The sequence below is a fragment of the Trachemys scripta genome, chromosome 2, assembly GCF_013100865.1.
Source record: "Trachemys scripta elegans isolate TJP31775 chromosome 2, CAS_Tse_1.0, whole genome shotgun sequence".
NCBI lineage: Eukaryota > Metazoa > Chordata > Testudines > Emydidae > Trachemys > Trachemys scripta.
Genome location: NC_048299.1, coordinates 4,059,771 through 4,080,591, shown reverse-complemented (window position 1 = coordinate 4,080,591; position 20,821 = coordinate 4,059,771). Strand labels below are relative to the sequence as shown.

Sequence of the window (20,821 nt, the reverse complement as noted above, 5' to 3'; positions counted from 1 at the left end):
GGGGAGAGTTGAGCTGGGGTGGGGAGCTGCTGCGGGGGGAAGAGGGTGCCTCGGGGGGGAGGGGGGGGGCAGGGAGCTGCCGCAGGGCTGGGGGGTGGGGCCTTGCCCCAGCCCTGACCGTACAACACCCTGCCACGGTTTGAGACAGGCAATATAGAACAAGGCCGATTCCATTTGAAGCCACAGGGAAATTCCAGGAAGCGGTGCGTAATTCCCTACACCAGAGTGCGAGCGCTTGCATTTCACCCCTCTTTAATCATTCCAAACCAGCCTAGCCCTATTGAAGTCAATGGAGTGACACCTGCTAAGTATCTGGCCCTAGCCCTGCTCATCAAAGCAGTGGGGACAAGCTCCCAGCCAGAGATGATGCAGCCGCTGATGTCTGAGTTTTCTGAGCCCCGCTAAGCCTCTGAGTGGTTTTTGTTGGCGATGCTGGCACAGATTCCCACCCAGATAAGGTGTGTGCTGTCTAGTGGCGCTGGGGCCGTGCGTCCAGCTCCTGCCCAGAGTTTGTGCACGTCCCTCCCCAAGTCCCCTCTGGACCAGCCGCTCGGCTGGATAGAGCCTGGCATTCTTCTCAGCGGGGCCGTGCCAGCACCTGAGAGCTTTGCATGTTTGCCTGCGTCGAGTGTTTCAGAACATGGTGTTGCTGAAATTCAATCCGCTTGGCCGCCTGCCTCCAAGGAAAACAAATTAAAAGAAAGAAAAGACCACTTCTTGTGGTGAGTCATTGCATGACAGAAAGAATATTGGCACTTTGCTACCTGGATGTCACAGTGAGGAAATAAGGAAGGGGAACAAGAGGCCTTCCATCTCAAACCGGGGGGGCAAGTAAGGGCACAGCTCCCCCAGTCATCAATGGGGGAACTCCTCCAGCCCCGGAGACTGTGGTGGGAGCTGACAGCTGCTCTGGCCCTGGGATCATTGGGGGAGGGGAGCAAGCGCCACCTGCCCCAGGGCTGGGGCGGGGGCACAGAATGTGCCCCTCCAAACGGGGTCACGTTTTTATTCCTGCGCCCACCCCTGATCTCAAACCCATTGCCGCCTTGTGCAGGTAACTGAAAGATGAAATAATGGGGGGCCAAAGTGAGAACTTCCTGGGGGACAGAAATTTGATATGGGTATCTGCAGTCGAGCAGGCAACGATCTAACATGGTCCACTGGCTGGAAGCTGAAGCTAGACAAATTCAGACTGGAAATAAGTCATATGTTTTTAACAGTGAGGTTATGCGACCATTAGACCAATATACCAAGGGACGTGGTGGATTGTCCATCAGTGGCCATTTTAAAATCAAGATTGGCGTTTTCCCCCCAAAGACATGCTCTAGTTCACGGGAATTATTTGGGGCAGTTCTCTGGCCTGCGTTACATAGGAGCTCAGAGTAGATGATCACCATGGGCCCTGCCAGCCTTGGGATCTCTGAAAATGTCTTTGGGCTCCGGCAGGTTTCATTGTTTTGCTTTGTTTCTTTTTAAAGTCAGCCAATTGCAAGCGAAAGGCGGCAGCCCTGGGGGGCAGAGGTGCACCTGTTACCCTGAGAACATGTGCAGCATCTCTGCAAGCTACGCCCACAATGCTCTATTAATAATAGTAATACCTAAAAACAACAAGGAGTCTGGGTTTATTTGGGCATAAGCTTTCGCGGGTAAATGGGACTGGGCGTGGCTGGCTCATTACAAAAGCAATTTCCCCTCTTTTGGTATTGACACCTCCTCATCAATGATTCAAGTATCAGGGGGTAGCCGTGTTAGTCTGTATCTACAAAAACAACAAGGAGTCTGGTGGCACCTTAAAGACTAACAGATAGAATAAATCTGTTAGTCTTTAAGGTGCCACCAGACTCCTTGTTGTTTTCATCGATGATTGGGAGTGGACCACATCCACCCTGACTGAATTGGCCTTCAACATTGGTTCTCCACTTGTAAGGTAACTGCCTTCTGTTCATGTGCCAATATATATTCATGGCAGTATCTGTAACTTTCACTCCATGCCTCCGAAGAAGTGGGTTTTTTACCCACGAAAGCTTATGCCCAAATAAATCTGTTAGTCTTTAAGGTGCCCCCAGACGCCTTGTTGTTTTTGTGGATACAGACTAACCCGGCGACCCCGATACTTAGTAATACCTAGCACGTCTCACCTCTGGATCCCAAAGCACTTTACAAACAAGGTCAGTACCGTTCTCTGGGCGTTATAGATGGACATGGATTGCCCAGGCTCATCCCGCAGCCAACCTCAGACTTGAACGCAGGTCTCCTGAGTAGATAGCCAGGGCTCTAGCCACAAGGCCAGACTACCTGCTACCTGCTAGAGCACAATCCTGACCTGAGGTGCACCCTAAGGATGAGATGGGAGTTCATTCCCCAAGACCTATTCAGTCTTTGGCTTCTCTGATGGTGCCGCAGACAAAGGCGTCTGTTATTATTATGATAGCACCTAAAGATCTGAGTCAGGGATCAAGCCCCCGCACATCGTACTAGAGATTGTGCAATGCGTTATCCTGCCCCCGTCAGACCACTGTCATGGAGGGTGTGGGGTCGGTCAGACATGGATAGTTCATGGCATGGGAAAATTGATAAATCCACGTACCTCTGTGATCAGCTGAGATAGAGACCCCCGCCGGCGAGAGGATAAAATCTCACTCCTATGGCCCAGAACAATAGATGCATCAATCAAAAGTCAATCCCTTGGCCAGGTGTGGAGATATCTAAGGAAACTGGAGACCAAAGTGGCCTGTGACATGCTAGATTTGGGGACAGGACTGTGGGAGAACTTCTCAGAGGTAATGAGGGGATGATCATCTTTATATGGGGGGTGTGACAGGACTTTTGCATCGGCTCGGGGCGCAGCTTCTGAGCAAGCACTCCTGGTAACCTCACCGCAGTCAGAGAATGAACTCCAACACTGGATTGAAGACTTGATAAGCGGGCCAGGTGAAGCTTGAGAAGGAGGTAACGGGAAAGACGGGTGTCTGTAGCGAAGAGAGGCAGGATGTCAAATGGTTAGGATGCAAGTCTGTGCTCTTAGAGGTTGGGTTCAACGCCATCCTGTGCCACAGACTTTCTGCGTGACAGTGGGTGAGTCACTGAGCTTCTCTGTGCCTCAGTTCTCGGTCTGTAAAATGGGGATAGCAACGCACTATGGTGTCGGGTCACCTTAGCGAGATTAAAGCAATCAGACTCTGGCCTCATGTTAGTACTCCTCAGAAACCATGACTTTAAGAAGAAGCATTTTTATAACGGTTTTCTTTAATGGCTTTCAATTAGACACCCTGTCCAGAATCTTTAATATGAAATTGACATAGTTTCTAGCCTGCAGCAGTGGTGAGCTGTGAAATAGACGCGTTTCTCTCCTGGCCAGTCCCAGTAGCCAGCTAAAGGCTGTTCCACTTGTCATTTCAACAGGACACCCACAGGGCATATTGCGCTTTAAATCCCCCCCTCCAGCCCGTTAACTGCAGACATGGGGAAATGTTGCTTCTCTTTCCAAGGATCTAGTCCATTGATTCAGCATAGCCCGTGGCAGGAGGACACCTGGGGCTCATGCAAATGCAGGCTGTGTTTGTCTAGGTGGCTCAGTTTACAAAGCGGAACATAGTCACCTGTCTTACATGACAGCACCTCCAGGTGTTTGGATGGAAAGACTGAACTATAACTGAAAGAGTTGCCTGGTGCCGAGAGGGGGATCTAGGCAAGGCGGGCAGTGAGCCAGTGCCTAAAACATTGCAGCAGTGGGGAAGAAACATCGGAGGAGGACTCATTTTCAGAGCAAGGGTGATTGAGTCATTAAAATCCATTGGGGAACGTGCTCGTATCCTCCTCTTTGATAACATCCCCCCTCCCCCAAGCGTAAGTGGAATCAGACATTTCATCAAAGATTGCAAACCTATTGGGAGCGACAAGTCAAAATGAGGCCTGAAAAGTCCAGCTTTGCGTACTGGAGTTTCAAAGTGTTCACATCATCTTCCCAGTGTTTGGAAGGGGAGGGAGCTGCGTGTTCCCTCCTGTGACTCCTCTCCGGAGCCCGGTAAGCTCCACCTCGGGTTTGGTTCCCGCACAAGAGCAATAAAAAGTCAAAATAAAATAAATAGAATCCATTCCCTCGTAACCCGGATAGCTGCAAACCGGTCTCCGTAGACAGGAGTTTATGAGGCCAATAAAGCGGAGGAACATCTGCTTTAAAAGAAAAAGAATATCGTAACTAAGCACGGAGCGTGTGTTCTAGGAAATGGGGCCCAACACAGAGCCTTTCGGGGTACTCACTCATCTCGACTTTCGAAGATAAGAGAGAAACAGCCAAGACAAATACAAATCTGCAGTGTCAGACCAACCTTCATCTCCTTTTATGGTTCTCCTGATGGATCAGCCAGTGGAAAACAGTCAGACTTCAGAAACCAACAAGGGAATCTCAACAACCAAAGGTCGTGCAGCGGTCTCGGTCACGTTTCCTACTCTTGTCAATGTCAGGAGTTAAGTGCTTTTGGAAACATCCCGGCTGTTCAAACAGATGTTACTAACTGCATCGTGATGTAGACCGGAATTAATTTAGCCTGAGGATTTCACTCTCCAGGCTTGGACCTTTCGGGCACACGGTGCAGACGTATAGTGCTTGAGCTAAAGACATTTCTTCCTCCACAGGTGGCAGTAGTAGGCTGTTATCCTTTAGCCAGTCCGCCACAATGGCAAGATGTATCATGCCCTTTGCCAGTGGGTTATACATGAGTCCTGAATGTTACTAAAGCTGATACCCAACGTTGTGACTGTATGGTCTCTATGCAACAAATCTATCGTGTAAATGCAGAGAAAACCTGTCTGCTTTGGTAGGGCCAGTGAGAAGCTGTGTTGAGTTTTTGTCAGCTGCAAACTACTCATTGCATAGCTTAGCACCCCTACGTCACTCCTGGGATGTAATCAAAATGCAGGCAATTTCTCTCTGAGTGCATCATTCCTAGGCAGGTTGAGCAGATGTTCTGACGCAACTTGTCCTGAGTCCATGGCCAAGCAATGCGCAACGAAGGCTGTAAAACGTTTACGCGCTTTGATAAACAATGTTTGCCTATCACAAAGCTCAGCGTCACCAAGATTCGAAGGCACTAGCGTGGCAAGAAGACTGATCAATTGGGTTGCATCCATGTGGATCGTATCCAGGTGCCTGACAGCGAGGAGCTTACCGAGCGTCCTCCTGCATGCACGCAACTGCTCTCTTGTTACTGCATCAGCTCTCCAAGGAGACCAGGCCTGAGCCGATGACAGTTGTGTGGGAGGTGGAGCAGAATCTGGCAAATAAAACCCAGCAGATCCTTTTTACCACACAACAAAACCCCAGGCAGGGCAGAGATTCATAGATTGCAAGGCCAGAGGGACCATTGTGTTCATCTCGTCTGACCTTCCATATAACACAGGCCAGAGACCTGCCCCAAAATAATTCCCAGAACAGAACTGTTAGAAAAACATCCAGTCTTGACTTCAAAACTGTCAATGACCCTTGGTAAATTGTACCAGTGGCTAATTACCATCACCGTAAAACATTTAAGCCTTATTTCCAGTCTGAATTTGTCTAGCTTCAACTTCAAGCCATTGGATTGGGGTATATCTTTCTCTGTGAGACTGATGACTCCATTATTAAATATTTGTTCTCCATGTAGATACTTACAGGCTGCAATCATGACAACCCTTAGCCTTCTTTTTCTTGAGCTAAATAGATTGAGTTATTTGAGTCTATCGCTGTAAGGCGGGTTTTCTAATCCTTTATCATTCTTGTGGCTCTTCTCTGAACCTTCTCCAATTTATCAACCTCCTTCTTGAATGGCGGGCACCAGAACTGGACACAGGTTACAGCAGCGGTCACACCAGTGCCATATACGGAGGTAAAATAACCTCTCTACTCACACTCAAGGTTCCCCTGATTATGCTCTTTTAGCCACAAAGTCACACTGGGAGCTCATGTTCTGCTGATTATCCACCACGACCCCCGCATCATTTTTAGAGACCCGGCTTCCCAGGGTAGAGTCCCTCAGCTTGTAAAGATGGCCTGCATTCTTAGTTCCCAGATCTATACATTTACATGTAGCCGTATTAACACACTTATTGTTTGCTTGTGCCAAGTTTACCAAGCGATCCAGATCTCTCAGAACCAATACCTTGCGCTCTTCATTATTTACCACTCCCCCAATGTTTGTGCTATCTGCAAGCTTTATCAGTGATGATTTTATGTTTTCATCCGGGTCAGTGATTAAATATATTAAATGGCCTAGGGCCAAGAACGGATCCCTGTGGGACCCCACTGGAAACACACCCGCTCCATGTTGTTTCCCCATTTTGAGACCTATCAGTTCGCCAGTTTTTAATCCTTTTGTCATGTGCCATGTTTCGATCAGTCCAGTTTTTTTAATCAAAATGTCGTGCGGTACCAAGTCAGGGCAGGAGTTGCTACCTCGGCTGTGATGTCTCCAAGAAGCTACCTTGTATGTTCTGCCTCCTGCAGTCCCTGTGCCAGAGTGCAACCCCCTGAGTCCTCTTGCTGGAGCAGAGGCAGCCGGCTGTGCCGGATCAAGTGACGGATTGAGGATGTGGTCTAGAGAGTGGGATGAAACCATCAAATTCCCGTATGCTTTTCGGGGGGGGGGGGGGCGGGTGAGCAGGGCTGGGAGGTGAGTGCACTGTCACTGCGCACCCCCCAGCATTCCCTTCTTCCTTTCCACCAACCGCCTCACCCTTCCTTTCCTTTCCTTTCCTTTCCTTTCCTTTCCTTTCCTTTCCTTTCCTTTCCTTTCCTTTCCTTTCCTTTCCTTTCTTTTCCAAGGCCTAGGCTACACTAGCGTGAGGGTTTGAACTAAGATACGCAACTTCAGTTATGCTATTTGTGTAGCTGAAGGTCGAAGTATCTTAGTTCGACTTACCTGGCCGTCCTCGCGGTGGCGAGTCGACCGCCGAAGCTCCCCCGTCGGCTCCGATTCTCCTTCTCCGTTGCGGCCTCCGCCCAGCTGCTCCAAAGGGCTGAGATAGAACCTCACCGGGCTTGGCTTGCTGATGGCCTCTCCCACCACGCCCTGCCATCCCAGCCATGGACCTTCTCAGGCTCCTCCGCACCAGATAGCTCCCGACCTCTGGCTTCGTCGGAGCCAGCCAGGTCTCCGGGCCGCAGAAACTGGCCCGGACCTGCATTCAACGCACAAGAAGGTGGCATTTGGACCCGGCGGGGGGATAGCACCTGATCTGAAGTCAGTGGAAAAGCTGCCGTTGGCCTCAGTGAGCTTTCGATCAGGCGCTTAGAACCTGACCCGTGGTGACATTTCTGCACCCCAGATGCACCCCTCATTGGCTAGCCTGCTGCATTCTCACTCTGATCGGATCCACCTCCGGGTTTCTTTCTTTTTTGTAATTACCAGCACAAATTGTTTAATTTCCCCCTCTGCTCCAGGAAAACAATTAGTCGTGGCCCGGACAGCACGTCCCCCACAGCCCCTTGTATCGGTACAGTAAGCCGTCGCAACATTTCAACCGTAACCAGGAATCTATTTGCTTCTGGCTCTTTTTCTGACCCGCTGCCAGGGCAGTTTCACAAAAAGGATAGTGTTATTTCTGAAAATGAGTCCCATAAACAAGGATGAATATGACCTCTCCACTGAGACTTGGGGTTTACTTTAGTGGCTGGGAGATCAGCCAATGAAATGGAAATACCAGAAAACATTATCATAATTACCCCGTGGCCTCCTCTGGGGGCAAGGAAAACCTTTTTATTTTACAGGCTCTGGATAGCATCACTATCTAGCCCTCTTCCTGCTGGGCCTTTCTGCATTTTGCTAACGCCGAAACGATTCCTTGATCCTTCCCTGCAGGCAACTTTTTGGCTAAAAGGAGGTGACGTGAAGCCAAGAGGTGAAAAAAAATTACCAGCAGTTGTCATCTTGATTGCAAGGTGTGAGGGGCCGTGTGAGCTGCCCAGGCCTGTTCCCGCCCACACTACCTTGTGTAGGGTGACCAGATGTCCTGAGTTTATAGGGACAGTCCTGATTTTTGGATCTTTTTTGTATATAGGCTCCTATTACCCCCCCCTCCTGATTTTTCTGGTCCTAACTCTGAGTCATTGAATCATAGAATATCAAGGTTGGAAGGGATCTCTGCAGGTCATCTAGTTCAACCCCCAGACAGATTTTTACCCCAGATCCCTAAGTGGCCCCCTCAAGGATTGAACTCACAACCCTGAGTTTAGCAGGCCAATGCTCAAACCACTGAGCAATCCCTCCCCACGTCAGCCTTGGCTTTGCATTCATCCTGAGTACAGGAGGGGCTGCGCTTGAGCAGGGGGCTAAGGATGTTTTTGCCGGGGGAGTGAAGTGCAAACGTTAGTCCCTACACTCGCCTGGTTAACTGTCGGCCCATATTGTCCCCTGAGGTGGCCTTAACTGCAGCTAAGTTCCTGAGGTGCGCAGGACTAGAGCTGGACTCCTGCAAAGATCTTAGCACCACTCCACCTCCCGGTTCTGCAAACCTCCACTTGCGTCCAGGCCAGGTGCCTTTCAATGCAGTTGCCCTTGGTGCGCATCCCATTTGGTCATTCTGAAACAATTCATTTATATTTCAACCATTATTTTTTAACGATTTGTTTCTATCATTAGCTCAAACTTCTAAACGAAAAGTCATTTCAGACGGGGTAACGGGGCTTTTTCATTTAGATGTCGAAACGAGATGTTTTGATAGTGGCAGAACTTCTCTCCCCCCCGCTCCCTCTCTCTCACATTTTCAAGTTGGGAAATTCCTCAACACCGACCCTTTCCCATGCACGGTTTTGGTTTTGATGACCCGCTATTTTTCCATGGGAAAACAGTTCGCCGAAAAATTCCCGACCGGCCCTACACAGAGAGAAAGGGATTCACCCAAGGCCAAACGTACGCAGGCAACTAGCCCAGGCGGCCCCCTGAAAGATGCCATGACGCATCCCCGTCCTGATCTCCTGCCTGCTGATGTCTCTCCAGGTCCTGCACCTCTCCTGCCCCCTGCAGTTCTAATGGTGCTTGTTCACCCACCTCATCCCGGGTCAGAAGGCTTCCGAGCTGTCTCCAGCAGGGGACAGCCCTTCTGGGGCATGCACGTGACACCTTGGGCCGGCCTCTGGGATGCACTGGCACAGGAGCCTGGCTGAATGGCAGGAAGACAATCTTTGGTTTTGCTCACATGAAAATGCGCGCTGGGGTGGGGATCCGGGTGCAGACTGCTCCCCGGATTCTAATCACAGCTCCATTCTGCACCAAGGCACTCTGGCGGCAGCGCTCAAGGGGAGGGGGCTACTCCGGGTAGCCAGGATGCTGAAGGCTGGGCTGGGTCAGGCTTGGCGGCGGGCACACGCAGGAGGAACCCAGCCTCCTGGGTGCAAAGTTTACAGGCTCGGTTTCCTGAGCCCTCCGGACTTCGGGGGCAGGGGCTGGCAGCCCGGCTGTCAATGTTTGTTCTTGGATTTTGGCTGGGATGTTGATGGAGGCAGGTGCCATGTGGCCCAGGGCCTGCCTGAGGAAGCTGAAATAGCACAACATGAATGGGGGCAGGTTGTGGGATTTAAAGGGGCAGGAGTCCTCCATATTTTTAACTCCTTTGGTATTTTGAAGCATGGGAGGGGGAGGGGTTGGAAGGCTGGAATCTCAGCTCAGCTGTTCCCTGGTGTTATATTTATCTGTGTTCCTGTATTGAAGTATTACTCAATGGGATTTTTTTTAATAGCTTCGTCCCTCCATGCTGTGGACTTTGGTGTCCTGCCCTAGAAATCCCTCCCTTTCTGTGTGTGTGTGTCGAGCTCTCTTTGGGCTCTCTGCAAGATCTCAAGACAGTTGCACGTGGCGTCTCAGAATGGATCAATGGGGATTCTAATTATGGAACAAGAATAAATATATCTAGGGACCGGCGAGGAAGCCGCAGGGGGCTGGGATAACAGTCTAATAGACTGTAGAGCAGGCATGGTGGACGCGCTGGTGTTCCTCTGCCGGATGGGATCAGAATTGTTCAACTGTGTGTCCTCTGCCCCATACTGTTTAAGATAGGATTTTTAAAGCAGACTTTATCCAAGGCACTTACACAGCCCCTGTTACTGCAGGATCTCAGCATCTCACAAGCTTTAATGTACTTGCACTCACAGTTCCCATGTGAGGCAGGGCTGTGTTATTATCCCCTTTGTACAGATGGGAAACTGAGGCACAGAGAGGCTAAGTGACTTGCCCAAGGTCTTACAAGTAGTCTGTGTCAGGGGAGGGCTTTGACCCAGACCTCCCAAGTCCTAAGCCAATGTCCTGCCCACCAGACCAGCCTCTTAAACACACAGGTGCCCCATCAGCTCCTTTGAAAATCTCCCCTTAGCTGCTTTGTCTCTAATTCACTGATCCTCCCACTACCCCATCCCCACCCCTGGATAGGATGGAACGGCAGCTCCCCGCTTTGCATGCTGTGCGATGTGCAGGTGAATGCAGATCCTCAGGCCGTAGAATCCTCGCATGCTTCACCAGCTTTTTCGCCTTCCTCTGCAGCGTGGGGCACGGGTCACTTGCTGGAGGATTGTCTGCACCTTGAGGTCTTTAAACCACGATTTGAGGACTTCAGTAACTCAGACATAGGTTAGGGGTTTGTTACAGGAGTGGGTGGGTGAGATTCTGTTGCCTGCGTTATGCAGGAGGATCATAATGGCCCCTTCTGACCTTAAAGTCTATGAGTCTGTGAGCTGAGACCTTTCTTAAGCTCACGTGTGTTACTTCCACCTCGTCTTCCTTTCTGCTGCTGGGAAAAACTCAAGTTCTGAACACTGCTGGGCTGCTACAGGTCAGGATCCTCGGGGAAAGGGAATGGACTGGCCACAGGGGCGTCGGAACGGGGGGGCCAAAGGGCCATGGCCCCTCCCATTTTTGCCATGGCCCCGGCCCCCTGCCCCTCCTCTTCTCCCCAAGGCCCCGCCCCCAGAAGCTGGAGCCCGGCCCGCGTATGAGTGGCCCAGGGAGCCCAGGCAGCTGTGGGGAGCTGCGGACCCTTCACCTGCCCTGGGCAGGAGGCCGGGGAGTGGGGGGCAGGGATACAGGCTGGGGACTGCTCTCGCCCTCCCAGCTCCCCAACTTCAGCTTCCGGCTTGGCCGGCGGGGGGGCCTCGGGAGGAAGAAAAGGGGCAGGGGTAGGGCCATGGAGGGGGCAGGGCCTCGTGCCCCCCTCGCTCCCCAGTATTACGAAGATTCCAGCGCCCCTGACTGGCAAGCATTTAAGCTCAGTTAGGCAAATTCACCCTGATGTCCTATGAAAAAGAAATTTAGCCCCGGACATGTAACACCGCTGCCGACAAGCCCATGAGCTGGGAGGGAGAAGTGTTTGTCAAGTTGATCCTATGGACATTAGTTGAGGTGAAATGTGATGGATAGAATTGTATCATGTCAGCTTAACCTCTGGGGACGGTCCAGCAGGCCCAAAGTTTCAGGCTTTGGCCCATGTGCTAGATTCCTGTTGGAAGGAGAGGCGCACTGCGGACGCTAAGATGCTTGGTGCTGGAATGGGTCACCTAGGAGGTTGTGGAATCCCTGTCACTCGAGGTTTTTAAGAACAGGTTGGACGCAGGATGGCTCAGGGATGGGTCTAGGTTTCCTCGGTCCTGCCTCAGTGCAGGGAGATAGAGTAGACAGGAGCGCCGCCAGCTTTTCTGCCGCCCTAGGCGGCGGAAGGTCCCGCCCCGAAATGCTGCCCCACACAGAGGCGGCGGAAGATCCCGCTGCCGAAATACCGCCGCGGTTGCCGCCCCCCAAATTGTAGCGCCCTAGGCGACCGCCTAATGGGTTGTGCCGGCCCTGAGAGTAGAAGACCTCTCGAGGTCCCTTCCAGCTCTACGTGTCTCTGATTCCATGTCTTTCATCTGTGCAGATCCGTGGTGGACTCCTCCTTAAATGAAGCTCAAGAGGGGTTCTTTGCTCCCTCCTCTCAGCCCCTCGCACAGATATTGGCCCACCCAGCACAATATTAGCTAACATTGGCCATCTCTGCTCACTACTAGAATTTCCACTAGGGCCGGCCCAGTGTACCACTGCTATTGTTACCGGAGCGAGCTAGATCAAAGCTACCTCAGGTCTGTCTACACAGGCTCCAGTGTAGACAAATACACCCTAACTTTCCAAACTGCCCTGACTAAAGAAGGATGCATAGCGGTTCAGGAGCAGAGCAGAGAAGGGATTGCAGCTTGGTTCCTCCCCAGCTCGCCCCTCGGGGGGAAAGTAGTGGATTGGCCATGACTTGCCGGCGGGACTGGCTGACTCTCTAAATGAGATGCTGTCGCTCACACCAAAGTTAGGGGTGAAATGCCGCAGACTGCGTTATTGCAGGAGGTCAGGCCACATCATCCTGATGGTCCCTTCTGGCCTTGCAGCCTTGTTCCGGGGAGGAAGTAAATTACTCCACCTCGTTCCCCCTGCGTGCCCAGCCAGCTGGAGAAGATGGAGGCAAGGACGCAGGACTCTCCGAGCACTTGCTCACAGCAGGGAGAAGCCTCTGCTGTCTCCACAGCAGCCTGACTCACAATCAGAGCAGTGAGGGGAACGTAACAAGGGCTCTGGTGAAGGGCGCCGGGGATGCGCAGAGCGTCAGTCCCGGGGGCAGCCTGTTTGAGCTCAGTGCTCTGTCTGTGGCCGCTGACGTACCATGTGCCTCTGTCTCCCTGCAGGTGGATGCTGACGATGTCATCACCAAAGAGGAGCAGATCTTCCTGCTGGTAAAAGCCAAGTCCAAGTGCGAGCGCCACCTGAAAGTCAAGATACACGGTGAGTGTCTGCGGCTGGGCGTGGGAGCCGAGCGCAGGCACGTCGCACGCGGGCTGTCCCCGGCGAACGGGCCTGGCTTGGATCAGCCTCTCTTTTCCACTCGCTTTCTATGTCAGGTTGCTAACCGCTGCCAGATGCAGGAGGGGGCGGGGAGAAAACGCTCTCATGTGAGTGACTACATCTCTGGCCGGCCTAGAGTTCACAGCTGGGAATTATTGGAGCAGTGGCTGCGTGCTGAGGCAGCGTCCCACCCAGCTAGGGCTGCACACGCTTCCTGGCCCCCCATCGTGCTCCAACCACACACGGGGTACGGAGGAACTAGCCCCCCCATATCACACAAATAGACACCCCCCCCACACACACACACACCTTGCAGTGCTGCAGTGCCTACAGCCCCGAGATCACCCGCTGGCAAAAGCCTTCAGCACCTGAGAGCAAGGAGCGATTCAGGAGCAGATGCAGACATCATCTGGCCTTCTATGCAGCCCACTGTAGCAAAGCCTGCCTAACGGAGACATCAAAATCCAGCTCTCTCTTTAGTTCAGGCCTCCACCTTTCCGTCCGCAAACTCCCCAACCCCCATTCTCTGTACCTCCTCGTTCTGTCCCGTCCCCCCCACTGCCCAATTAACACCTCGTTAAGCAGGACACCTGCTTTACCCTGGTGCTCCCGCCACAGGAGACCACTGCATTTGGTGGAATCTTAATGCACTGCATTGCTATTTGAAGATTATTGCAGCAGACTTTTACCCTCCTACCCTGAGACCACTGCCCTGTGCATGGACCTCCCATTGCCCAACACTTGCGATCTAACCCCCATCAGACAGCTGGTGTGCAGAGCCCGTGGCCGAGCGTGTCTCGTTGTTTCCCGGTAGCCTCCCACCTGTCTGCAGCCACCTGTTGCCTCTTGTCTTAGATTGTCAGCTCTTTGGGGCGGGGACCGTCTTTGTGTGTTTGGACAGCGCCTAGCTCAGGACTAGGGCTCCTTGGTGCGATGGTCATACACGTCACAATGAATAATGAATACATAAGACAGCCTCTCCCTCCAAAAGTCTAGAGAAGACTTCACTGGAAAACATCTGCCAATCTAGAAAAGCGCTCCAGCCATCTAGAGCAGATGTGACCATCGAGAGCTCCCTTTGCAAGCTCGAGGAGGGTCTGATCAGCGGGATGGGGTGTAGGCCCTTTCTAGCAGGAACGAAAGACTGGAGCCTCTATTCTGTTAGCCGAGGGAAAGGAACTGCTTGGCCGCGGCTACGGAAGCAGAGCTCTGCGAACGCAGCCTTTGCATTCAGCAGGTTTGTCTGCTCCTTCTCTTCTTTACCGTGTCTATGTTCAGTTTGCAGCAGTGCCGCCCGGGGTGCACATTCTGCATCGAGGGCGCTTGTCAGCTACATGGAGACGCTCAGTCTGTGACCCGCTACCTCACTAGAGGCTCAGAGCACGAGCAGCGCGCAGTTCTCTTTGTCAGAGCGATGCACTGGAATCTGAGTTGTCGAAGGCCTCCTGAAACTTGCAGCCAAGCAGAGGGTTGGTTAACGGGGGGGTGGGGCCCAACCTGCAGCCTCATTTGTACTTAGCACTGTTGTCTTTCCAATCAACTGCCCTTAAGAACATAAGAACGGCCATACTGGGTCAGACCAAAGGTCCATCTAGCCCAGTGTCCTGTCTTCCAACAGTGGCCAGTGCCAGGTGCCCCGAAGGGAATGCACAGAACAGGTCATCATCGAGTGATCCATCCCCTGTCGCCCATTCCCAGCTTCTAGCAAACACTTGCGTGCAAGGCAACAACCCCAGTCAATCCAGAAAGGACGTAATCCAGTCTTTGGATAGTCAAAAGTTTCCCATAAGTTTGAGAGGAGAGTGCACTGAACTGGGAGACAGGGGACATTGGCTCTGCTGCTGGCATGGGTGGGGCAGGGTGTGTACAATGGGGCCATGCTGAGACGGGGATGCTCACAGGGCAGGGGCTGGTGGGGCCGGGTGTGTGCAGTGGGGCTGTGCTGAGATGGGGACGCTGACAGCACAGGGGCTGGTGGGGCCGGGTGTGCGCAATCGGGCTGTGCTGAGACAGGGACGCTGACAGCGCAGGGGCTGGTGGGGCCGGATGTGTACAATGGGGCCGTGCTGAGACAGGGATGCTGAACACGGAGCTCTGCCATTTGGTCTCTATGAATCCCTTAGTGCCAGGCCGCCCCGATCTTGTGATTAACCATCCCCTCATCGGCTATTCTGTCCTCCCATTTGCCCTCGGCATGACTGTGATGTCTGAGGGGGGCACGTGCGCAGCAGACTCAGGGATAGGTGACCCTGCAGGGCTGCAAGCAAGGATGCTATAGACTCTCATTTGCAAGAAATAGCTTTGGGAGGACAATGGTCCTTTGCAGAGGCCTATATATAGTCTCCCTTTAAGAGGCAACGAGAAATGGAGTCATTCCCCTCTCTGGTCTGGCTGCAGGAGAAGACCTGCCCCTCCCAACAGCCTGGCCTGACAGCTGACTTAAATGTGTCCTTGGACGGACTCACTTCGCTTGCCTTTAGCAGGTGATAAAGTTCCTTTCGCTGCTTTTATTGTGGCTTGTGCTCAGCTAAAGAGCTTCTGTGCACCATCAGCGCGAAAGCACCTTCACGAGGGGCTGCTGGACCCGGGCCTCAGGCCGAGGGAGAGAAAGGAATTGCTGGGGTGGGTTTCCATTTGGGGACAGTGGGACATTTGTTCAAAAGCACCTAAATAGCTAATGAGCCTAGGGCAGAGGTGGGCAAACTACGGCCCGTGGGCCACATCCGGCCCGTGGGACTGTCCTGCCTGGCCCCTGAGCTCTCGGCCGGGGAGGCCAGCCCCCGGCCCCTCCCCCGCTGTCCCCCCTACCCGCAGCCTCAGCTCGCCGTGCTGCCAGTGCTCTGGCCCGCTACTCCTGCCGGGCAGTGCGGCGGCATGGCTGGCTCCAGCACGGTAAGGGGGCGGGGAGCGAGGGGTCCTAGGGGGCAGTCAGGGGACAGGGAGCAGTGGGCGGTTGGATGGGGCGGAGGTTCTGCGGGGTGGTCCTGGGACGGGGAACAGGGGCTGGGGGTTGGATGGGAGGCAGTGTGGATAGGGGGCAGGGCAATCAGGGAGCGGGGGGGTTGGCTACGGAGTGTGGTCCCTGTGGGGCGATTAGGGGCGGGGGGTCCCGGGAGGGAGCGGGCGGGGAACAAGGAGCAGGGGGGGTTGGATGGGTCGGGGAGTTTTGAGGGGGGCAGTCAGGGGGCAGGACATGGGAGGGGTTGGATAGGGGGCGGGGACCAGGCTGTTTGGGGAGGCACAGACTTCCCTACCTGGCCCTCCATATTGTTTCACAACCCCGATGTGGCCCTCAGGCCAAAAGGTTTGCCCACCCCTGGCCTAGGGGCTTGTCTACATGTGAAACACTCCAGCACACAGCCACTGCGTCTCTGGAGCGCTTCAGTGTAGACATTACCTGCGCCGACGGGAGGGGTTCTCCTCTCGCTGTAGTTAATCCACCTCCCCAAGAGGCAGTAGCTAGGTCAGTTGACAAATTCCTCCATCGACTTAGCTCAGTCTACACCGAGGGTTAGATAGGGGAGTGGACTTGCCACACTCCTGTGTGACAGAGCTGGGTCAACGTAACCTTTTAGTGTAGACCTGGCCTAAGTCCCATTTTTTCTATCTATTGATCTATCGATCTATCCCCATCACCCCATCACCCCATCTATCTATCTATCTATCTATCTATCTATCTATCTATCTATCTATCTATCTATCCCCATATACCCCATCTATCTATCTATCTATCTATCTATCTATCTATCTATCTATCTATCTATCTATCTATCTATCTCCATCACCCCCTCTATCTATCTATCTATCTATCTATCTATCTATCTATCTATCTATCCCCATACACCCCCTCTATCTATCTAGCTAGCTAGCTGGCTCTACCTAGATTCTCCTATAGAGTTTGTTACCGTCGTACCTAAGAGGCTCATAACTAAACTCTCTTCTCGAGCTGGTCAAATATTTGCAGGTTTTGAACCAGCGACAGAATTTTTCACTGAAACTTTGAATTTCGACGACAAAAAAAAGGGAGGACGTTTTGTGAAAATGTCATCCCGTTGTTTGAGCAGCTCTTCTTTCCTCCCCTTACTTTCTTTTTCCCTCCCTCTGACCTCCCCTTGCTCTGTCTGTCATCAAGGGAGGCCCATGAGAGCCCCAGGAGGAAGAGATTGTCCACAGTGATTTTCAGTGTTAAATTGCTCAGAATGGGGTGGAGTTAAGGATTGGGAGTTTCAAACATAGTCTGGCCTAGGAACCGTCATTCTGCCTTTGACCATGTGTGGCTGCCTGTTTGTTTCCTCTGGGTTCTGATTTTACATCACCCCACATAGTTAGTGGCCTAATTTTTTGGAAGGCCCTAATGATTTCAGGTTTTGTGGTGTTGGGATGAAAACATTGAATACCATGAGTCTGGGCACCAGTGCTCTCCCCCTTTACCAGAAAGGGACCCGAGGCGCGGAGTGATTCAATACCCCACCCGAGGACACAAAGGAGAGTCAGCAGCAGTGCCAAGAAGTGAATTCTCATCACCTGAGTCTCAGTCCAGTGCCTTAACCACAAAACCACGCTTCTGGTGGTCCTGGAGTTCAAGGTGACCTTCCAGGGACGCCAGTCCAGGTGGGCGGAACTGGAGGAAAAGGTTCGTACGCGTCCTTGTGAACTGAAACCTCAGGCTGTCAGTATCATGAGATTCAAGAAACCAATCTGATTTTGAAGCTGGTAAGACAGATCTGATACCCCTGCATTATAATGTCCTGCAAACTTCTCAAATGCTTCCTCTTCCCTATTAGTCAAGCCTACTTCATGGGCCAGATCTCCACTGGTGTAAAGCAGCGTAGCTCTATTGCCTCTGGCGGAAATACGTCGGTGGACACCACCATGCTCTTGCTCTGTAACTCTGGCCTGTTCCTTCCCTGGCTCACTTAGGCAAATGTGAATATTGGTGAGAGATGGACCTGAGCTAAGCAGTTCAGCTGGAAGCTATGAACCCCTGGGAAGTTTGAAGGTGTTGAGATATAGGGGTTTGGTCTGGCCATTGCCAAAGCAGAGAGAAGCATCACAGTCCTGATCCGCAGCCCAATTTCCCTTTGGTTTGGTCGTGGAAGGGTGTGGTTTGGCCCTCAGGTTTTGACTGAGTCTTATCACTGATGTCTGCCCCATTATCTCCCAGACACTTCGTCTCGGTCTACACTTAATACCTAAACCGGTATAGCTATGTCAGTCGGAGAGCGAAAAAACCACACCCCCTCGCCAATGTAGCTATGGCAGCAAATCCCCCAGTGTAGACTCAGCTATGCTAACAGAAGAGTGCAGATGCTGTTTGGAGAGGTGGCGTTCCTATGCGGGCAGGAAAACCATCAGTGCATGCTTTGTTTACACTAGGGAGGCTATGTTGGCATTGGAGATATACCTATTTCAGAGAACTGGAAGGGACTTTGAAAGGTCATGGAGTCCAGTCCCCAGCCTTCATAGCAGAACCGAATACCACCCCTGACAGATTGTTGGCCCCAGATCCCTAAATGGCCAAGGATTGAACTCATAACCCTGGGTTTAGCAGGCCAATGCTCAACCCACTGAGCTATCCCTCCCACAATGGCTCTATAGTGTAGACGTAGCCTAGTGTTAATGCTTTTGCATTAAAAAAGAAGCTGGAGGCAGCTGTGAATTCTGCCCCGCTGCTTAGAAATTGCCCTGAAAGAAATGACTGAGAGCAAGGTTTGGAGCGGAGGGCTTCCGCAAACACTGCGCACGGGCTTTTCTAAGCTTGCCCAGCTCAGTCCCAGAGACGTCATGGAGACACACGGCGGAGAACTGGCTCTCTGATTGGAAAGTGTGATCCCATCTATGCATGGATTTCATTAGCCCTTCCCCGGGAGAGATAAGTATCTTGAATTGAGATCTACGCTTCGCAAGCACGACCCTCGGAAAGCTGGAGCGGCTCATTCTTTGGTCTGTTCCATTTGGCATTTTCTCCTTCCCTTTTCTGGTTTTATTGACTTGTCTCCATTAAATCCACATCAGCGTCTCCTCTCCAGCCTGCGTGACTAGGCACATATGCAAGTGTGCTTTGCAACACAGGACGAAGCCAAGGAGAAACAGGTTCCAGGGCAGCTCCTCTTGAAGAACTTGCTTTGTGTTTCTCATCCCTTCTCTGCGGTGGGCGAAGGCAGGCGGGCTGCATGTGTGGCAAAAGGACATAGGGCCTGTGGCTACGTCTCTCTCTCTCTCAACCCCTTCCATGCTTGACCACGGCTGGCTTCCTTCCCGTGCCAGGGAGGACTTTTGTGTGGTCTTAGCCCCGAGTGGTGGCCCTGGAAAATTGATTAGTGCCCCTGAAACTAGGATTCAGTGATCTAGGAAAAGGGCCACATCACCATCGCCTTACACCAGGTCCAGGGAAGAACATAGACTCATAGACTTTAAGGCCCGAGGGTTCCCATCCTGATTAGAAGGGGAAAGCTCAAGAGAGGTTCAAAGGAGATGCTGGCGAATGCCATGGAGAAAGCATCACGGAGAGCAGAAAGGTGCAAGTCAACTTCTGACCCCTGCAAGCTGGATCTCGGCATCCCTGCTATGTCAAGCCCTTTCCATTTGCTTTGGTGGCATTAGGCACATTCCGTGATGGTTGCTTTGTTACCGGAGGGCCCTGGGCCCTCCATGAGCTATGACTGCAATCGGAGGATGGGTACAGGAGGTCTGCCTGCCGCTGAAGGCATTCTGTCTCTGAGGCACAGCGCCTCGGGGGGGGGAGGGGGGACATGGAGGGAGCGTGCAGGACAGCTACGCTTACACTCCTCGTGTGGAGCGGCACTACTTTGTCTACACAGAAACGTACTCCAGTTTAAATCCATTTAGTTGAGCCCTTGTGGACAGATGTAAGTCAGTTTAAACTTTAAACCTGAAGCCCGGCTTACAGGTAAACCAGGTGTAAACCAGTCTCAGGGTATGTCTGCACTACAGAGACTATACCAGCACAGCCCGCTAGTGTAGACACAGCCTACGTCAACTGAAGGGTGTTCTCACTCCGTGTCGGAACACCACCTCCCCGCATGAACCTACTGATAGTCCGGGAAAGCATTATTCCGTCGACATCGTGCATCCACACTGGGGGTTAGGTTGGCATAACTATGTGTCACAGGGTCCACTCACTGCTAGGGGCCCTCCTCAAGGGATTAGCTCCTTCCAGGTCAGGGGCCGCCTTCTGCTCCTTCTTCGGGACTTGGCCCTCCAGCCAGGTCACTTTGTGTGTTTCTTCCTTCTGGGGTATCAAAGGCTCTTCTAACAAACAGGCTCAGGCAGTCTTCCCATTCCCTGCCCAGCCTGGGCCACCTCACCGGTGGCTGGCAGGGGAACCCAGGTCCCGTCCTCTACTCTGGGTTCCAGCTCGGGGACCCTCTGGTCAGCAGCCAAGGTCTGCACCCTCCTGAGCCTTGCTGCCTTTTCCCTGGTTCTCCCCAAATCTCTGGATTTGTCAGCCTCACAACTCCTTCCTCCCAGGGAGAAACTGCAGCCTACTTCCCTTTATAAACCCAGCCCACCTAGTTCCTCCTTAGCAGGGCTCCCTCATTCACTCAGGGGATTACTTAGCCACTTGATTCCCCTCAGCCACTTGTCTGGTTAATTGGCCCCCTACTTAGCCTATATTAACCCCTTCAGGGCAAGTGTGGGGTGAACACCCCATCTCACTGTGTCAGTCAGGGGTGTGTTTTTTCCCCACCATAGCTAGTTTAGCGTATATCCGTTGGAAACAGGTTTAAGATAAATCAGTCTTGAGCCGGTATAGAAGCATCTTTTGGGCAAGTTTAATTCAGTTTAAAATGTATTTAATTCAGTTCAATTTAAAGTGATGCAACTTCCCTATGTAGACAAGGCCTCAATTAAACTAGTGCACCTCTCTGTGTAGGCCAGGGGAAACATTTTCAAAGACACCTACATGACTTGGGAGCCTAAGTCCCATTGGCTTTCAATGAGATTGTGGCCATGTCTACACTCCAGTGGCTACA

At 52.4% G+C, this 20,821-nt stretch overlaps 1 protein-coding gene across 1 annotated transcript in view; it reads left to right on the top strand.

Moving 5' to 3' along the window:
* The window catches only part of PTH1R (parathyroid hormone 1 receptor), a 159,355-nt gene that overhangs the window by 73,819 nt on the left and 64,715 nt on the right, over positions 1-20,821 (top strand). The window contains exon 2 of the mRNA XM_034763841.1: positions 12,668-12,764. Coding sequence (XP_034619732.1) covers positions 12,668-12,764 — 97 coding nt within the window. The remainder of the gene's footprint in view (positions 1-12,667; positions 12,765-20,821) is intronic.